This window comes from Pelodiscus sinensis, chromosome 13 (genome assembly GCF_049634645.1).
Source record: "Pelodiscus sinensis isolate JC-2024 chromosome 13, ASM4963464v1, whole genome shotgun sequence".
NCBI classification, from domain to species: Eukaryota; Metazoa; Chordata; order Testudines; family Trionychidae; genus Pelodiscus; species Pelodiscus sinensis.
In genome coordinates, this window is record NC_134723.1 from 46,370,879 (window position 1) to 46,391,063 (window position 20,185).

A 20,185-nucleotide genomic window follows, 5' to 3' on the forward strand; every position below is an offset into this window, starting at 1 on the left:
AAAGTATCACGGTGTTGCTACTAAATATAAATGTATGTGGCAAAATATAAGACAAGGTCAAATATAAAAATAGTAGTATGTCAGAGAAGAGTTTGAGGCCTTTGAATCTCTTTTGGGAAAATAATGACTTGAGGCTAATATGTTTTTGTGGAATTTTAAAATAACAGGTTTTAATAAAGTTAAGATTTAAAAGAAAATGCTCTATTCCATTCTTGTCTGTTCACAGCCATACTGAGATGTGGTTTATTTTATTCAGCACCTCTAAATTGTTACCTTTTTGACTTCTGTGTGCTCCAACATCTTTCTATTGGATGTGGCGTTGATTGTAGATTGATGTATTCAATGTATGTGGAGCAGTTCAGTGATCACATATTAACTCTCTTATGTTAGGTACATCTGCAGCATGTGAAATACATGAACAGCTGTTTTAATTAAAAAATTAGTGCTACAGTAGGCTCTGATTAGTGTCTAAGCAGACATATTTCTTCATTGATACACACAATCCTAGTTGGATTTAAATGTAATACTGAAGTTATACATATGTTATACATACATATTAAATGAGAGGAATTACAAAATGGATCCAGTTTGATTAGAAAATGTATGAGAAGCTAAAAATAGCCTTGTGAGCTAGTTTTGAGAGAGAAATAGATAATAGCCACTTACACTTCATTGCAAAGATTATAATATTTTTAAATGTTTGATATGTATGTCTCCATACATGCCTTTTTTTCTCTTCCACATGCAGTACTTTTGTGTACGTGTTTAAGAAAACAAAACCACAACTGAACTAAGGAATGACTGTTGTGTTGCTACGTTTCTTAGTACTTTGGATAGTCTAGAATATATGCTTAGTATTAGAAAATGAGTGACAGGAATGAAGATGAATTCTGTCTTCTAAATAGTGAAGTAACAACTTGTTTATACTATAGCCAATATGTTTATGAAATTAGTGGTTTGTTTGTCTCTGCTTGTTGAGGTGCTGTTCCTCATACTCTAGGTGTTCTAGAACAGTTAGGCTGAGCTTTAAATAGTGAATCCTAGTTGCTGTTCTAACCACTAGTCACTCAGGCACAAGAGTAGGAGTCAGGATACCTACGTTTTTATTCTTGGTCCTGCTACTTGAGGTGTAAAAGATTACCTCAGTTTCCATGTACATAAAATGGGTTTACTACACTTGGTCCATCCTGTAGCTAAATAGTGAGTCTGAGGGCATTCTGAGCTTCTTTGATGAAAATTGTATTGTTAGGCACAAAGTATCATTGTTAAATATTTGTTTCCTGGTATGGCCCTGTAAGCTCTGCATCTGAGTCAGTTTACAGAATATTGTCTTACATAAAGTTTGCTACTAGTTGAAGGGCTAAAAAAAGAATTCTTTAGAGATCAATTTTAAAAGGAAGCCCTCTGCCGGAAAAGATCTGTATATCGTGGATGTGTGGAACAAGCTGTTGGTTTTTCACTTACGCTGATTTCATGGTAGACTATAGAACTCTGGGCTTTTCAGAGAGACTGGTGTTCTGACTGGCCCTCAGATGGTTTCAGAGGTGCGATTACCCTTTGTTGAGAAGGGGGGGAAGAGAGAGAGCAGCACAGTTTTAACTCCCCCTACCTGCTGATTAGTGATAACTGTGACCTTAAAGGGAGTTTCTTGTGTTAAAGCACAATAGCGCAAAGATTTACATAAACACTTCTGAATCACATTGGAACTGCAAGGGGGTACCAATTTAAAACTGTAGAGAGCAGGGCAGAATTCCCTTGGGCGAAGAGGTGAGTGAAACCTGTGAGCATTGTTTTGAATTGGTCCAAAATAGTTTCAGCTTTTTATATGGTCTGGCAAGAACATATTCTGGTTACGGTTGGGTGAGATGAGAGCTGGAGTGTTGGCCTATAAGATATATTTTTAAGTATCATGCAACTTTTCTTTATAAATACACACATTATAAATATGCAGAGAGCGTGTTATAAAAAACTTTTTACTTCCATCCCTCTAATCTTCCTGTCTTAGCTCCAAAGTGAATATTACAGATTTCTGTTGTAAAATCTGAGAGTTCAAGCTGTTGAAACAAGTAAGTGTTTTCATTGGCAAGAATGTACATTCATATTTCAATTGTTATATGTACTGCTGTGGGCAGCACTCATCAATTAATATTAGTCTGGGGATGTGTGCAGTTTACCAGTAGGAGTCCACTAGGAAACAGGTAGGCAAAGTTGGGACTGTGGTGTGTCTTGCAAAAAGTGCATATGTTGTAGATATGCATCGAAGCACAGTAAAAATATTTAAACGAAAATGGATTAAGTACATTGAAAAATTCAGTATGGCAACACTATCCTGGAGGAAGGGTAGGAACAATTTATTGCTTGTTTGATCGTACCACCCCAAAGGCAGTGTCTTGTAATATGTACTGTATCAATGTTAAACTTAAAGAACAAATAATAGTTTGGTAACACTTTATAGACTAACAACATGTAGATAGCATTATAAGCTTTCATGGGCACAGCCCACTTTTCATGATACCATCTACGTGTTTTGTTAGTCTGGTAGCGCTTTATAGACTATTAGTCTGTATAGGATAAATTTAAAACAACAAACTTGGCTACCCCCTGAAGCTTTTGTATCAGTGTTGTAAACTAAGCGGTCTAACTAGCTGAATATTTCTTGGGTTATGCATCACTTACGTGAAATGCAGAACATCTGTGTGTGTGTGTGTGTGTGTGTGTGTGTGTATGTATGTGTATATATATATGTGTATATATATATATTTTAACCAGAAGAGTTGCAACTTGTTTCTGTGAAAATAATGCCCCGTTGAAAAATTTAATATTTTTTAAAAGGACCAATGCAAAATGTTTAATTGTTGAATGTGATGCTTTCTAGTTTTATACATTTGTTGTGGGTTTCTTTAACTTAAAAGAATCAATTTTCAATTTGCCATTGATAGCTAGGTTGCTAATGCTACCAATAAATAAGCCAATCTAAAAACATGGGGTCCTGTGGCACCTTAAAGAGTAACAGAATTGGTCATACATCTCAGTGGTCTTTAATCCACAAAAGCTTTTGGCCAAATAAATCTGTTACTCTTTAAGGGGCCACTGGACACCTTGGCTGTGTCTACACTGGGCCACTTATTCCGGAAAATCAGCCGCTTTTCCGGAATAAGCTGCGAGCTGTCTACACTGGCCCTTGAATTTCCGGAAAAGCAACGATGCTCTACTGTACAAAATCAGCTGCTATTCCAGAAAAACTATTCTGCTCCCACTCGGGAATAAGTCCTTATTCCGGAACACTGTTCCGGAAAAGGGCCAGTATAGACAGCCCAGTAGTCTTTTCCGGAAAAAAGCCCCAATCGCGAAAATGGCGATCGGGGCTCTTTTCCAGAAAAGCACATCTACATTGGCCACAGACGCTTTTCCGGAAAAAGGACTTTTCCGGAAAAGCAGCCTGCCAATGTAGACGCTCCTTTTCCGGAAAAACTGAAAACGGAATAGTATTGCGTTTTAAGCATTTCCGGAAATTCATGCCAGTGTAGACACAGCCCTTGTTTTTGCGGATACAGACTTATACAGCTACCCCTCTGAGACAAGCTACTTTGTGATTCTGTGAATACTTTGCCATAAAATGATGTACAAAATAGCAGTTATTGTGAGTCACTCTTTTTGTTTGATGGAGTCAAATTGCTGTGAGTATTATTTACCATGTAGAAAAGCAGAAGCAGTGCTAATCCCCAAGAGCAATTCAGGGTTAGCTTTCAGGTGGTGATACAGCATGTTTTCTTGTTTTCTCCTGTTAAGTCTCTCCTTGTGCCATAGGGGACATTGGGATGAACTGATACCCAGAATATGTGTAAGTGAAAATCACTTGCTCTTCTTGCCATTTTGCATGGGTTAGAGTCCCATTTCCTTGAAATCTGTAAACAGTAATATTGTACTATGTGGACTGGAGTGACTATTGTAAAACACTCCAAAGATGTCTATTAAGGAGTCAGAGTTTGCTAGTCCTTGCTTCAGGGTTGTATCCAAGATACTACAGCTGCCCTCTAAACATAGAATGGAATTATCAGGGAGAGAGGTGTTCTGGGAGTTGTAGTTCCCTTCAATGGGCAGTCCTGTACCTAGACTTAACAGAGAGGAGACTAGAGCCTTCTCTGTGGTACTAATATTTAACTACTATTTGTTTTTATATCTCCTCGCTGTTCCTTTCTTTGTTTCCTTTCTTTGTAAGCCACTTTAAAAAAAAATCTACTTCTTTTGAATTACTCCAGTAGCTAAAATATAAAGATTACACTGCACTTATTTTTCCAGTCAGTTGTGGGTTTTCATAGCATATTTACAACTCAGTTCTCCAGGTCTTTTATGGAAGTTTTAGTAGAGTTGGATGTCTTCCCTTTCCCTCTCAATAGGATAATCACTGCCAAGAAAGTGGAAAGGAGCCATGAAGGTTAGTGCACAGCTGAGCATTCCATGGTGTAAGAAGCAGTCACCACACACCAACAACTGGGACATCTAAAGTTCATTCCAATTCTGCAGTTATTACCCATTTAAAGGATTCTTGGACATATTTGCTATCTCTAGTATCTCTGTCTTTGTATCGACCTGACAAAACTGAGTGAATTAATAGTGTTTTCTGGAAGTGATAGTGGTGTTTGGAACAGTTTTCTGGTTCTCATCTCTAAAACCCAAAAGGAACTACAGAAGGCCCCGGAGATGCGACTGCTCGAGTTCCAACCCTCACACTAACAACCATTTGTGTAAGTGCAGAAGGGGCTGAAAACCCCCGACTTACATCCTTGGCCCGCATTTACGATGACGCACAGTGCCTATCGTAAATGAGGGTTCGAGTTACGATGCCCCCAACTTGCAACACTTCCCCTGGAACCGATTGCATTGCAAGTTGGGGGCCTCCTGTATTCGTCTTTGAGTGCTTGCTCATGTCGATTCCATTATAGGCGTGCATGCACCTGTGTGCATGGCTGTCAGACTTTTGACTTAGCAGTACCCATAGGGCAGGCTGTGGCTCCCCCGGAGTATTGCACTTGTGCTGAATGAGGAGTTGCATGGCACATCACAAAGCAAGCAGAGCATTTACAATCCCCGATCTATCACAGCCTCTGCTCTCCCAGGATCATGGGAATCTGCCGCATCTGGCGGTACTGCACGTGACTGCCCGGTTTCTGTGCGGCTGAGCAGGGAAGAGGGGCAGTGTTCCACTAGTGAGCAGCAGGGAGCATTCCACCAGGGCTAGCGACACGTTGGGCCTTGAATCATTGTGTGCAGGTGAAAGAGGCCCCCCTGCAGGATGTCTTGGACTATTTGCGCAACTGAAGCTTGAAAGCCGGTTGCTGTGTTCAGTCAAGGTACATCTGGTGGCCATTTTGATTTTCCACCTTTGTTTCAGGGCATGTCCATCTTTGGCCCTCCCATAACAACATGGTGTCTGAAAGGTCCAGTGCAACTTTACCCTCATGTCCATGACCCGATCCCACCTTGGGACCTGAACCTTGTTCTCTCTGGGTGTATGAGGGCCCCTTTTAACCCTTGGTATCCTGCTCTCTTCTGCTTCTGTCCCAGAGGGTCTCCTTTTTGGTTGCTATCACTCTGACCCATAGCTTGTATGAGATCAGGTACTCACATCAGGGCCCCCATATATGCTCTTCTGGAAGGACGTGATCCAGATGCAGCTGGACCTTTCTGCCCAAGGTTGTCTCCCAGTTCCATAAAAGTCAGTCCTTTGCCCGACCCCTCATTTGACATATGAAGAGCAGAGGTTGCACACAGAGAATGTTGGTGGGCTCTGGCTTTCTACATAGAAAACAAAACTGTTACAAAAGTTTGTGCAGTTAGTGACACAGACCAGCGGAAGAGTTGTCCAGTGTTGTGCACCTAGAGGATCTTCTCTTGGATCACAGACTGTGTCCTGCTGTTATGAGCTGGCAAAGGTGCCCCCCAGTGATTGTGATGGCTCACTCCATGAGGGCACAGCCCTCTTTGGCAGCTTTCTTCCTTTAGCTTGACTCGATCTTGGAAATTTGCCACACTGCTACCTGGTAATTTGTCCACACGTTTGCCTCGTACTGTGCGCTGATCCAGCAGGCTCAGGCTGATGCTGGTTTCAGCAGATCAGTGTTCCAGACTGCAAGGCTGAACTTTGAGCCCATGTTCTAGGATTTGTTTTGAGTCACCTACAGTCAACTAGGGATGTAATAGTGTAGTCGATTAACTGATTAACCAATAAGCAAAAACTTATAAGTCAATGCTATAGACTACATGGATTTTCTCCTCTTCCCCCCTCCCCCCATTGCCAGTAAATTTATTAGCAGGCTGGCCAGCAGCCTGGCTCAGTCCCGGCTTGCACCAAGTCCAGGACCTACCCCCACTGCAGCTCTGCATTTAAAGTGCATTAGGAGCCAGGTGGGCAGGCAGCCTGGCTCAGCTCCTGGACACAGAATGAGTTGAAACTCAGACCTCCCCCTGACCCTGTACAGGGTCTACTTCCACCCCATGCTGCTACCTCTGTATCAGACAGGCAGGCAGTCCACGAGGAGAGCTGGTTTTTAAACTGGCTCCCTTGCAGACCAGCTCCCACGTGGCACCCCATGCTGCTGCCTCTGATAGAGGCATCAGTGCGGAGTGGCAAGGGTTTCCTCGGGGGTGGGACTGGAGCACACTGGCTGCTGGCCCCGCCCCCTGGGTCTTTAGAGTAGTTAAGTAACTGATAAGAATTCATGAGGTTAATGGACTATTGATTTAACCTATATTTAACATCCCTAGAGTCAATGTGAGCAAATGTTCGAGGTTACTCGCCTTTTTGTAGCCATTGTGGCTATGTCTACACTGAGTTTTCTTGGCAAAAAAAATGCTAACGAGGGACTCATTAGCATGAGTCACAATCTCATTTACATATTTTCTGCTGATCCGTTTTTTCGCTAGGGTTTTTGCGCAAAAACAAGCAGTATGAATGTTTTCTTTTTGCGCAAAAACCCCTTTTTCTGCAAGATTGGTAAACCTCCTTTTTGGGGGCATAAGGATCTTACGGAAAAGGATTTTTGCGCAAAGAGAAAATGCACAAGAACGGATTGGCAGAAAATATGCAAATGAGATTACGACTTGTGCAAATGAGTCCGTTAGCATATTTTTTGCCTAGAAAACTCGTAGTATAGATGTAGCCTGTGTGAGATGTTCCTCGTGCCCACTCCATTACCCGCTCTTCTACTCTTCTCTGAGTTGTCATCAAGAAGGAACCAAGGGGTGCAGGGCTGGTGACGCTTGATGTACTGCAGCATGAGCGTGGCCCTCCAGGGGGTTTTGCAGCTAGCCCTACAGGTACCACTAAGACAAGGGTCTCTGGCAGTGCATGCCGACCCATACGCTGCTCATGTCCATTCCATTATAGGCAAGCATCCCAAAGAGCGCTAGTAACAGGTGAGTGGGGGGGTGTTTGGTCTACCTGGTACATAGCAGGCAGAGGAGGAGATGGGTCACTCGGAAGACTTCTCTGCTCTGCTAGGTTTTGAGAGGTAGTAAGAGTCCCTGCCCAACTGCAAGTGCTGCTTTCTCCTCCTTTATATCTTTGTGGCTTCTGATTGGCCACCCTTCTATAGCAGGTGAGGGATTTTTTTTAACTCCAGCCTCTGTTCTTTCATGCCCTTCTTTTCTGGAGCCTTAGGAAGAGAGACCCTTTCCCCATGGTAGTGTCAGCAGAAGGTGCTACTCTGATTGATGCTGCCTGGTTACCTCTATGTGTCTGCCTTGACTGGGTAAGAGCAATACCCCTTGTCAGGAGGTGGAGGTAGAGCAGTGAGGGACATCCTAGGCTAGTGAATGGTTCGCATGAGTGGCCTTGTTGTAAGCAAGTCGGCCTCCCAAGACAGGGCAGTTGTTAACTGCGCTTGGATACCTAGAATTTGCAGGGTGTGCTGATTGAACCCAAGCAGCAATGGGATTGGCTGCAGAGAGAACACAAGTTGTCAGTCGCTGTTGCGTGTGGTCAGCACGCACCTCGCCTCACGTGCCCTTGCCTTACTTGTGTATCACTTCAGTAATCCCAGAAAGAAAAAACTCTGTGAATGGATGAAGTCCATGGGCATGGCTGCCAAATTCCACTAAACCAACTGTCTCATGGGCGCTACACACAATACCGATGGCCCCCACTTCCTCCGTGGGCCACAAGTTGCCCATCACTGTGGTCAGTGAAGAGTAGGACAATTGGGCTGTTGAAATATTACTTAATACAGAACTGGATTTTATTTTTGTCCTTTTTCCATTTGTGTGGGGTTAATGCCAGGCTGTAGTAATGGCATATCGAGATGCACACAGCATTTAAATACGTGGCTGTTTCGTGACCCTTACACGTTCCACAAGCAGTTTCTACTTGGAAAAAATAAAAACCTGGGATCTTTAAAAGCAGGCCCCTAAATCCTATTCAAATATCAGTGGGATTTTTGGCACCTAACTCCATCCCAAAGACGTTAGAATTCATCTGTTTGTGACTTTGAGATAACTAATAACTATTCAGAAGGCTACTGGTCACTGGGACCCAGCTGAAGAGAACAGCACTCAAGGGCTATAATGAGGGAGAAGGTAAAAATTGGTAACTTGGTGACTAACGGGTCCAAATGACTCCATTATGCAGCTTCTAGTGATGGAACTTGTGTGTGCTGTTGTCAGGATTATAAAGCCTCTGTATTTGTTACTAGAAGTTAACGTTTCCTGTTAATTGTTCAGCCAGAACTCGGTGTGTGACACCCACAAATGTGTGTGTGACTGGACTCCTTCTCCGAAAAGCATCCCAAGGTGAAATGCATGCCTTGGGTACCTCGTCAATATCACAGGTCACTTCACTGATCTCTGCCAGTGGGATGCTTTCATGCATCTTAACTCTGTGCCTTTCTCTGCTACGAAATATTCAGAGTAGAGCACCCTGTTGTGAGTCAGCACCTGTGTGTGCTAAGAGAAGATGTGAGTTCCAAGTGCTTGTTGGCTAAATATTGTGGTTGATCCGTTAAAGATGAGCCCGTGTTCTTCCATGCCATAAAATTAGATTCCCTTTCCCCACCTCAGATAAAACAACTCCTATGGTGACAGTTCGTCCAGGCTAGCGAGTGGCTCTCCATCTCAGTGGCCGCAGGATGGTTGTAACCAAGCTTCTCCTGAGATGGGGCAGTTGGCTAACTGCTTGTGTTTCTAGAATTGGCAGGGTGTGCCGATCAAACTGTAGCAGCACTTTGGATGCAGAGGAGGTGCACTACTTTTCCAGTCAGTGTCGTGTGCAGTCAGCACGCACCTCACTTCATGTTTCCTTGCTTTATGTGCATGTTCTTAGTAATATCAGTGGGGGCAGAAAGCTATGTGGCTGTCAACCAGCGGAATCTAGCAACCCTGCATGTGGACAACAGTAAATGAAATGTCTTGCGGTCCACACACATGGGCCTCAGCTGGGCCGTCACTGAAGTCGTGCATTTCTGCTACCAAAGCCTTTATTTCTTGTACTGATTGATAAGTATTCATTAAAAATAGGCATTAGCAAATCAGTGCTGACTACTTTAAATTGCAGTTTTAATGGTACATAGGAGGTATGTTACAAAACTGGAGGAGTGATATTAATTAAAAGACAGGTCGTTGTTATTTTGGAGGACAAGAACAACAATTACTGATACATATAATCTAACTTTTTTTGCCTGGTTAAAGTGCTCCCTTAAATTATACAGATGAACAGAGCACACGTGTATATCTTTAAAGGGAAGAGCCATGTGTTATGTAACTAGATTAGTCTGTATGGCTTATTACAGCAATATTAAATTCCCTAACATCCGAATGATGAAATATTCTCTTCTGTCCTGCCATGCCATTGTTTAGCTTACTCAGCTCTCACATGGCCAGCTAATTTATTAGAGAATTTTTAACTTCTCTAGTCAAGAAGTTAGAGCATCTATTCTTAATGGGAAGATGTTAAGGTGCTTAATATTTAAAAATCACTTTTGGCAGTGTAAGGACAAGCATTGCTGTATTTTCTAATAATGCATGAAAGCTTCATTATATTTAAATCGACTTCTTCATTAAGTTAATAGTTTCATTAGCTAAACATATGCTTGGCTGCACACATATATACCAGAGTTTTGGTTGGATTGTGAAAGTAAAGATTTATCATGAGAGAACAATCTTAATATGAAATTGAAATTTAGCTCCTTGCTGGCTGATAAATACCATACGTGCTGGCACATGCCAAGAATAATTTCAGAAGATGCCACTTACCAGTGACCAGAAAAAGTGTAGTCATGGTTCATTGGAGAATAATTTGACAATGAAAATAAGGTGTTAATCCTTAAACAAGCTGCTGAGCTACACAAAGTTATCAATATCTGGACTGTATTGCTTTGGTACATTTTTAATGTTATATCAAGAATTGTATTTTTAAAAACAACCCAGGAAATGTGTTCTGGTGTGGAGAAAATTGTGCTGGAGAAGGTTTTGAATAATTGTGTGTTGTGTCAAAAGAAGCATACTTCATAAAATATTTAAAACAAATTGGATGTGTTTACCTAAATGTATAAATTCACAAAATTAGTCATTCTCATAGTTGTCTTGCTGGCATGGGATTAGAATAAATCCAACTTCATAGTGAGAGCAGTGCAAAATGAGATGGTTTTACTGTTATTTTGACAATAAGTGATAACTCTAGTCAAGAAAAAACTCAGTACTTCCTACCAAATTTTAAATGGCATACTGTGCGTTGCATGTGCTTACTCGTCAGGCCATGATTGAAAGGGAATGCTGAGATGCAGTTCCAAATGCTATACATACTGCTTTTTAAAACGGTTAAATGAACATTACATTTGCGAAGTCAAACCCTTGGTTAGGGATGTCAGAAACTTATCGGATAGTCAACTAGGGATGCAGCTAGTAGCTTCTCCCTGCCTTGCTGCTTCTGTCAGAAGAAGCAAGGAGCGGGGGAGCAGGAGCCCATGCTGGAGGGAGCTGGCTTAAAAGCCGGTTCCCCTCCAGCTCCGGCTCCACAGGGCGCAGGGGAGGAAGAGGCACAACAGAAACGGCTCAAGTGGGGACTGAAGCAGTCTCCATTTGCGACGCTTCTGCTTTTAAATTGTTGCAAGAGCCCACTAGGGCTCCCTTTATAGACTAGTGGATGGAAAGCCCATCAATGATTTGATTAGTTAATTAATCTGAATTTAATATCCCTACCCTTGGGTTAAGAAATTCCAGAATTAAATTTGCTTTGGTAACCTTATTTTGCCCCCCTTGTGCCACATGCTTTATGACACGATATTTAATTACATAGAATCCTAGAACACTAGAACTGGAAGGGCCCTCGAGAGCTCACCGATACCTGTCCCCTGCCCTTATGGCAGGACCCAGTACCGTCTCTAGACCATCCCAGATAGATGTCTATCTAACCTGCTCTTATGTCTCCATCTCTGGAGATACTTAAGTCTCTTCCACCAGAGCCCGGCCGCCTGCAGAGGTGGATGATCTCTGGGAATACTGTCTCAGGGTTGTTGAACATATGAGGCCATTGTCTCTCGTACCCCTGCTAGTCAAACTCCAGTCTTCCTGCTCTCAGTACTGGGGTTCAGTGCCATGGAAAACCTTACTCTGGCTCGGTTGCTCTCCAGAGGTGGTGCATGCACATGTGGAACTGACTGTTCTCACTAGAGATGAAATCCTGGGAGCATTTATCTTTCAAATTCTAACAAGTCACTGAGCATGTGCTAACAGATCTTCAGAGGCTTTATAATTTTAACAAATCTGGGCATATTTTCACAAGAGTGGCAAAAGACAGCCCTAACACAAATCAGGTGTTAGACAACATGCTGTACTTTGGTGGAGGAGGATGCTTACATAATTGTTCATGCACACTTCTAAATACATATACAGTTAGGAATTATGTACCAGAAAATAGCTTTTGCTCTTTAGGAGCATAGGATCTGCTGGGTGTTTAGTTTCTTAAAAAAAAAAAAAAAAAAAAAAAAAGAGAGGAAGTGAATTTTTGCATTTTCATTCTTAACTCTGGTTTGCTGGTCAGTCAATATACAGGATTAACTAGCCCAGCAGACTGTGCAGTAAGCAATATGTAGCGGAGTGTTTTTTCAGACCAGATATTTGGTTGTCATGGATGCCAGACAATGAGGTATTTTTAGCCTGGTATACTCTATTTTACCAAAGAGATGTTTTGAAACTTTGACACAATTTAATAATTGTTAGCATATAGTAAGCATTTCATGATCAATCTGGTTTTACTTCATGCTTGTAACTGAGATTTTTTTTTTTTTTTTTTTAGCCCTTTCAAATTAAAATGCTGTTCATGTAAATGGATTTCCTTGGATATTGTAGTTAGCTGTCTTTGTGCAAGGTCATCCTATATTATACAAGGTTGTTTACAGACTTTGCAGTTCAAAACATTTGAGTTCTTATTCTGGAGGAAAGGGTAACAGTTTTATCAGGTAGGCTGCTGTATGTAGGAAAGACCGGAAGATGCGAGGATTAGATGACAAGAAATGTGAAGAGTAAAATGGCTCTACAGTACAGATGAGTGAAGACTCAGGGAAGCGGTAATAGGAATCTATGATGTATCTGCTACCTAAACAAAGATTGAATTCCATCTCTGACTATTTGGGTAAAAGCTTAAAATGCACATTAGGCGATTTCTCTACCCTTAAGAGCTGTTGGACAAAGGAATTGATGAAGGACGATAGCAAAGGAACTGTCACCATGCAAATATTCCAGAACAGGTTATGTGCACTGTTAGTGTAAATTCTATAGCTGGCAGACATGTAAAGCACTTGAGTTACCCCACTATGTTAGGAAGAAACTTGCCTGGGAGGCAAGTCTATCACTACCTACCTTTGACACCTTTTCCTGAACTCGTGTACTGGCCTCTGAGACAGGTTACTGAAATAGCTGGACTATTGGTCTGGTCTGGCCTGGCAGTTGTGTTCATTGCATGTCTAACTCAGCTTGAGGGCCAAAAGAATGCTATTACAGAAAATTGTCCCCCCTGCTTTCTCCAGACGAAAGTAGTGTTAACATCGATGTTTGTGTGTGTGCTTGCTGTGCATTCTCATGGTACGCTATTGTAGTTGATGTAGCTCTGCTTTACCAGTCCCTCTTACTCTGATTAAAATGCTTCTGCTTTACTCTTTATTTAATGACTTATTGATCAGCACAATAGAACTAATTAGAGCATGAATTAACTTTATTCTTTGCAAGTAAGCTTCATTGTGATCTACTGTGCTTACTATAAAGCACCTATAAACATATTTACATTCATTATTACTCAGTTAATGGTAAATCACGTTAATAAATGTAAGTAAAATGACGTTAGTAATGTTGTCTATTCTAGACATATTTATTTTGTATTAATTTGGAATTCGATATTTGGTTACCTTTTATTCAGTACTTAATGTACATTCTGCTGCAAAAAACAAAAACCTACATCTACCCATTGTTAATGACAACAGTGAATAGACGTGCCTGGTTGTCAAATATGTGTAATGAGTTTTCACTCAGTTTAATAATCGCTGGAAATGATACAAGTGTTGCAAAGGTGTTACTCTAATCTGTAACAATCTGTTAGCCGTAAGTTCCTGTGTAATGTCTCTGAACTAAAATCAGCTGTTGTAATGGTTTTGTTTGATACTTCCATGGCAAGGAGGAAAAATCTGTTGAAGTTGAAATGTAGTCAGACAAGGTAACTGGAAAATATACAGTGAATGCTGCAAGACAGTGAAAATGCAAAGGTGAATGTTTACTGCTTTGGTTGCATTCATATAGTTTACACAATATTAATAACAGGGTCAGATGGCTGTCATTTTGAGAGGCTGTGTTTTGTAGTGGCTAGCTCCAAAAGATTGGGAATCAGGAGACCAGAGCCATATTTGCAACTACTGCCACTGACTTGCTGCATGACCTTGGGCAAGTTGCTTAAATGCTGACCATTACTTTCACTGCCTGAATAACAGAAAGAAAACATTCCTATTCTAAAGCCTTTTGAGATCATGGAAGATGCTGAATCCCCATTATCTCCCCCCCCCCTTGTATTGATGATGAAATTTAATAGAAACCAAATTTAAGAAGTTGACTTGAGTACAGGCAGTCCCCGTTCGTAAGCTGCTCCGGTGCCCCTGGTCTGCTGGAGACCGTCTCCAGCAGACCAGGGGCACCGGGCGGGTTCCCGCGCTTCTGAGGCTTTGCCAGAGCAAAGCCTCAGAGGCGTGGCACCCTGCTGCTGCTCTGCTCCCCGTGTCCCTGGTCTGCTGGGGGGGGGGGTCGCGGATAGTGTGCCCCCCCCCCCAGAAGACCAGGCTTTTGTTTTGGACCCTGGACCAGAGCAGCTGGGGCGCTGCGGATTGGTCCTGCAGCACCCGCTCTGGGCACTACTGGACCAACCCGGCAGCACCCCAGCTGCTCTGCCCCAGGTCCTGATTCAGCCGCTGCTGGTCAGTTTCAGCAGTGGCTGAATCAGGACGCTGGGGCAGAGCAGCTGGGGTGCTGCTGGGTTGGTCCAGTAGCGCCGAGGAGCGGTGCTACTGGACCAACCCAGCAGCACCCCAGCTGCTCTGCCCCAGGCGTCCCCAAGTCAGCCGCTGCTGAAACTGACCAGCGCTGACTACAGGAAGCCGGAGGCAGAGTTGCTCTGCCCCAGGCTTCCTGGAATCAGCGCTCATCAGTTTCAGCAGCAGCTGACTTGGGGAAGCTTGGGGTTCTTAAGTTGAATCTGTATGTAAGTCAGAACTGGCGGTCAGTTTCAGCAGCGGCTGAACCTGGACGCCAGTTCCGACTTACATACAGATTCAACTTAAGAACAAACCTACAGTCCCTATCTTGTACGTAACCCAGGGACTGCCTGTACCTGGAAGATAGGGCAATCTTGTTTTGTTAAATGGGATATAACTTGAGTACAATGAATTTGACTTGCTTGGCAAACATTAAAATCAAACCTTATGGTGGTTTTGCTTTTCCTCCCCTTAAGATAGATCTAGTACCAACGAGCTTACTCAGCTACTGCTAGTAGGTCACTGACTTGTAGTACAAATGGCAAGGATCCTGTAGTGCTTGCTGAATTATAGGCTAAAAGGTAATGCCTATTAATCTGTTCTGCACCACACACTTTTAAATTTGCAAATGTAGCCCACAGCAATTAAATGGTTTTATAATGTTGCTATCAGACGCTATCTTGTAAATACATATAGTTCTATTTATATTGTAAATGGCAAAACTGACACAGATTTAACAAACTGCAAGTTTGTACAATGACAAGAGCCCATACTTTCCCCAACTGATGAAAAATCCATAAGCATTTAACACTCCACACCTTGATCTCCGCACATCTTGGTTGAAGTTAATTTGACAAGGTTTGCTTTTCTAATATCCCAGTGGCAGAGCTCCACCTGCAGTAGCAAGGACCAGCGTACTAATAGAGACACCCATCTGCACTTGAACCTCCCTCTTATGAAACCTGCTCAAAATAAATCTAGGTGTCCTGGTAAGGAACATGGTGATGCACACCAGAAGCCTGAATAATAGCACTTTCTTCATTACTGCCACCAGTGAAAAATGTAAAGAGGGGAACACTTAATGAAGACCAGCCCTTTACCTTCTGTTCTTCTTCGAGGTTCCCCGTGGGTGCTGTGCACTTGGCTGACACACCTAAGTGGAGCACCCACGGGGATACATCTCGAAGAACTCCAGTTACTGCACGAGGTGAGTAACCTTCCCTTCAGATATTTAGGATTCATGCTAAATATATGCATATTGTATGGAGTTTTCCTGTATTGTGGTTAAAACCTTAATAGCCCACTGAAAATTTTGGTTTGGTTGCCTACCTCATAGTTAAGATGCACTTTCGTCATTTTCCTTGAAGTTAAAGAAAAACATTTTGAAGTTATTGTTTCATTGGTTATCTGAGTAGATACTTGACATATTTATTTTAGAGAAGTAACCAGTCAATGAAGTTGAAAAGGATGTTTGTAATAATTCTTTCTCCCACAACAACACAACTTTCCTCTATGTAAACATAAATCTTTTTGGCAATGATGTGTAAACGTAAGGAGCAAAGCTCTCATAACTACATGAGGGCATATACTCAAGTTTAGATTTTAAAATAGAAACAGAGCACACTGACCAAGAACGTGCAGGTCATGCACTATAGAAACTGCTTTATCTAATCCTTTTGTTGTATGCTGTTTTGACTGTTTGTTTTTTCCAGCATATGGAGAATAACTTTCTGATTACAAATGGGATGTAAAATACTGATTTGTATGTTAAAGAAATGATGAGATTTAAAACAATAACAAAATTGTAAACAGACTGCACTATAGTGCATGCTAAAATACATTAATTTATTACAGCTTGTTCAAGTATGTGTATTACTTCACATGTGAATTCAAACCCCTGAAGCATATCTTGTTCCTTTACTGTGTGTTATGTCTGTGTGCATAAAACCGTACTGTTTCAAACCCATGTGCATTGTTGAGTGATGAAAATGGTTTGTTTTGAATGTTTTTTGTAACTCGTGTTTTAAAAAAAAAAATGGGTTTGAACATACAGAATATACGAACCCTACCAGAAAAATTCTCAAGTTTCAGAAAGTGCTTTTTAATAGACTACTTCAGTGTGTATACTGAGAGTAAATTATTTGCTTAAAAAAAAATGCATTTTCGGTTGGGCTTCCTTAAAAGTGAAGTGTGAAAATTCAGCTTTGCTTTCCAACTTATCTTCTAGCAATGATTTTAAAGTGATTTCTGAAACTAGTTTGGAGGCCAATGTTTATAGCTGTATGCTACAATTGAATGAGACCTATTTCTGTATGCAATATATAAGAGTTGTCAAATTGGTTGTGTTATGAATGCTTTACTCAAATGCTCAGTTTCTAATGGATAGTTTCAGTTCCATATATGGGGTTATAACATGTTTGGTAATGCCATCTATTGAACCATTCCAGTTTGAATCCTGATAACTTACAACATTCAGTATATACTGTAACTGATCAGTATTGATAACTTTCTGAAGACCTAGCATCCAGGTGATTTAAAAACTAAATACCCCTAAAAATCTTGAATGTCATGGTGGGGTACAAGGCCTTGTGTATCTGTTTCTTTATTTAAATAAAAATAAAATAAATAGCATTTACATGAAAGCCCTAGACAGCTGAAAGTTTACATGCACTTTTTATCACAAGATGAAAATAGTAAGGCAGCAACGCTGCAGCAGTTGAAAACATAGGCATTTGATAAACTTGCTCCACCATTAGATTTGGCATTAAAACCCTATATTCAAGGATAACTTGTGTTGACAAATTATGGCACCTTTTCAGTATTCTTTTCATATTGGTGCAAGTCTGCAGAAAACAATACAAATGAAATAAACTTTAAGATCACATTTTGCATTAATAGCTTCATGTATTAGTCTGGTGAGGTAGACACTTTATTATGAAATTGAGAAAACAAAGGTGTCTTAAATAACTGTAAACACACATACAAACATTTGTAGAGAAGTGTCTATTTTTTAAAGGAAAATGGAATTGACTTTTATTAAGCCCACTTGCGTCAACCTCGTTGCTGATCTAATAATCAAAAATCTGAAATGAAATGATGAATTTTTAAAATAATAAAATGTTACATTGATTACCTTAAACACATTCCTTTATCTAAATCAGATGAGCAATAAGGATCTGGTGTAACTCCCACTGTAATCAATAAAATAACTTAAACTTGACATTGGCTTGGAGCCTAAATTACTATGGGTTGAATGTTTATCTATCAACAATTAATCTAAGTAACTGTGTGCTTAAGCGTGCTCTTTTGTTCCCATTTTCTTAGATCGCTAGTGGAAGAGGAAGATCCTCACATGAAAGTATCGCTTGGTAGCAGCGATATGGGAGTGTCTGCCCATCTACAGTCTTCAAAGACAGGGACCACAAGATTTTTCACCAGCAACACTCATAGTTCTGTGGTATTACAGGTAATCTAACACAGCATATTGTAAAATTAATACCTGTTTTACCTGAAGGCTTTTCAAGGCTTTGAACCATTTGTGCATCTAGGAAGTTCTTAAACTTAGAATAGTACCCCAAAATCCTTATTAAATGTTTTTGTGTCATGCTGACAGTACCCTTGTTGAATAGGCAGCATGGTTTGGTGTTCTTTATTTTCTCTTTGGGATCTTAAGCTATCTTTGAAAATCAGATTTTCCAAGTTAAATGTTCAAAGCACAGCAACAGTTTGAAAAACTTGACCTTTTACTCTAATTATAGACTTGTTCACTATTAACTTCAAATGGGTAAATAAGGTTTGCTAAGGTGAGGGAGGGACTGCTGTTTCAAAGCAACACCCTTTTTCATGCAGTCAGGCAACTTTTTCAGGTGAATTTCCTGTTCTGGCATTTTCTGTGTGAACATTGTGTTTAAGCCTCCTTGCCACAGCTATACTATTCCTCTCTTGGTGCTCCTAAAACAGTGAAACTTCCAATTGTCCAGTTTCTTTATGGTTTGGAAGCCACAGTATGTGACCTTCATATGAAATAATTAGTAAAAAACGTGCACTTAGAGGATTTGGGAAAATTGTTATGAAGCTCATCACTGCCAGCTCTTGCTTTCTTAATAAACATACTCTTTTGTTGTCCAACCATGAAATAGCCATCCATTTATCTTGCCTGTCATCATGTACAGCTGGGGACAGATTAACTTCATTTAATTGACATCTATCAAATCAAGCAAGTTTCATGTTTTTCCAGTAATAGTATGTACTGTACATACAGTGGCAACTGCTGTCTAGAAGGAAGTAGAAGGCTTTAATTTGTGTCATGAGGGCGTACACTTCAAGAAAACCATACAACCCCTCTGTAGATAAAACTCCTAAGCATATATTAGCAGATGCTTGTGCCTTTGAGTTAATTCTTCAAAACTGAAGTATAAAAACTTGAAGTTACCCCAAGTGGGTATACAAACTGAAATGGTAGAAAATGTTTAGCAAGTGGTTCTACTCTGAAAAGTGGCTGTGAAGTGACACTTTCTCCCCCTATGTTTATTCGGGATCAGATCGGTTGACTTGAATGACAAAAATAAAATTGTAGCACTTATTTCTGCAAGCTCTACAGAGCTATGAAGGATTAAACTGTTTCATCCTGTATATTCCAAATTTGGTTAGTACAGTATATCTTAGTAGATCTGGGCAATCATGTAGAAGCAAATAGGTAAGTGTGTCAATGAAAGTGCATAGGCCTTCATTTACACTTAATATGAAACATGGAACCTTATCACTAGTGATGCACAAAATGGAGAGAATTCAGCTGCAAGGCCCAACAGGTTGGGCAAACCTCTTTTTACTTTGCAACTGTGCACATGTGAAATGGAAGTGACACACTTAGGGTTGCCAGGTATGCTGTTTTGAACCAGACAGTCCAGTATTTGAGCTTTCTGTTCAGGAAATACATTGAGAAAATAGAAATGAGACAATAGAAATAGCTGATATTTTCTAAGTAAGATGTGATGTAGATTGTGATGTCAACTGTGTCTGGTATTTTTTGTTGAAACCATTAGTAACCCTAGTCACACTTGGGATTCCATAAGCTGTGTCTGAAGTTTTCAAAGCAGAACTGCACTTTAAATCTTCACCCAGGAGGCTTTCTCACGCTGATGTATGCAGGTGTTGCAGTCTTATTTTCGATCTTGAGACTCTGCGCTAGAGAGCAAAGCCACATCATTGCACTTTAGCAGTCACATTAAATTTTCTCGTGTCTTTTCCCCATTATAATTAATGTGAACTAAAGTGATGGCCTCACCGTGTCAGTTTGTTATACGTTGTATGTAAAACAAATAGACCATGAAATGTAAAGTGCCAATGAAATGAAATTTTATTGCATATATTTATTTGCTTATGTAAACCACTTAACACATCTACCTTTACACATGCTAATTGCTGTATAGAACTACATAAATACTAGATGTAAGATAAATTCACATTGCTGTCCCAAGACTAACAATTTTAAGGATTTTTTAAAAAAAGTAAACCTGAAGAAGAAAAGCCTTGGTAACATGATATATATTCATTGGTTTCTGAAGCTGGCTAATAACTATAACTTGACAGGCATAACTCGAAAAATGTTCTCACTCCCAGCAGATTTCTGTTTATGCCCTAGCAGTACAGAGATAGCTACAGATCAGAGACATACACTCCCGTTG

The 20,185-nt window shown here is 40.8% G+C and overlaps 1 protein-coding gene across 11 annotated transcripts in view; it reads left to right on the forward strand.

The window, feature by feature from the left end:
- The window catches only part of KLHL13 (kelch like family member 13), a 134,170-nt gene that overhangs the window by 73,880 nt on the left and 40,105 nt on the right, over positions 1-20,185 (forward strand). For all 11 annotated transcript variants that reach the window (XM_075941167.1, XM_075941172.1, XM_075941170.1 and 8 more), the window contains one exon: positions 17,826-17,967. In XM_075941167.1, the coding sequence (XP_075797282.1) occupies positions 17,826-17,967 (142 nt within the window). The remainder of the gene's footprint in view (positions 1-17,825; positions 17,968-20,185) is intronic.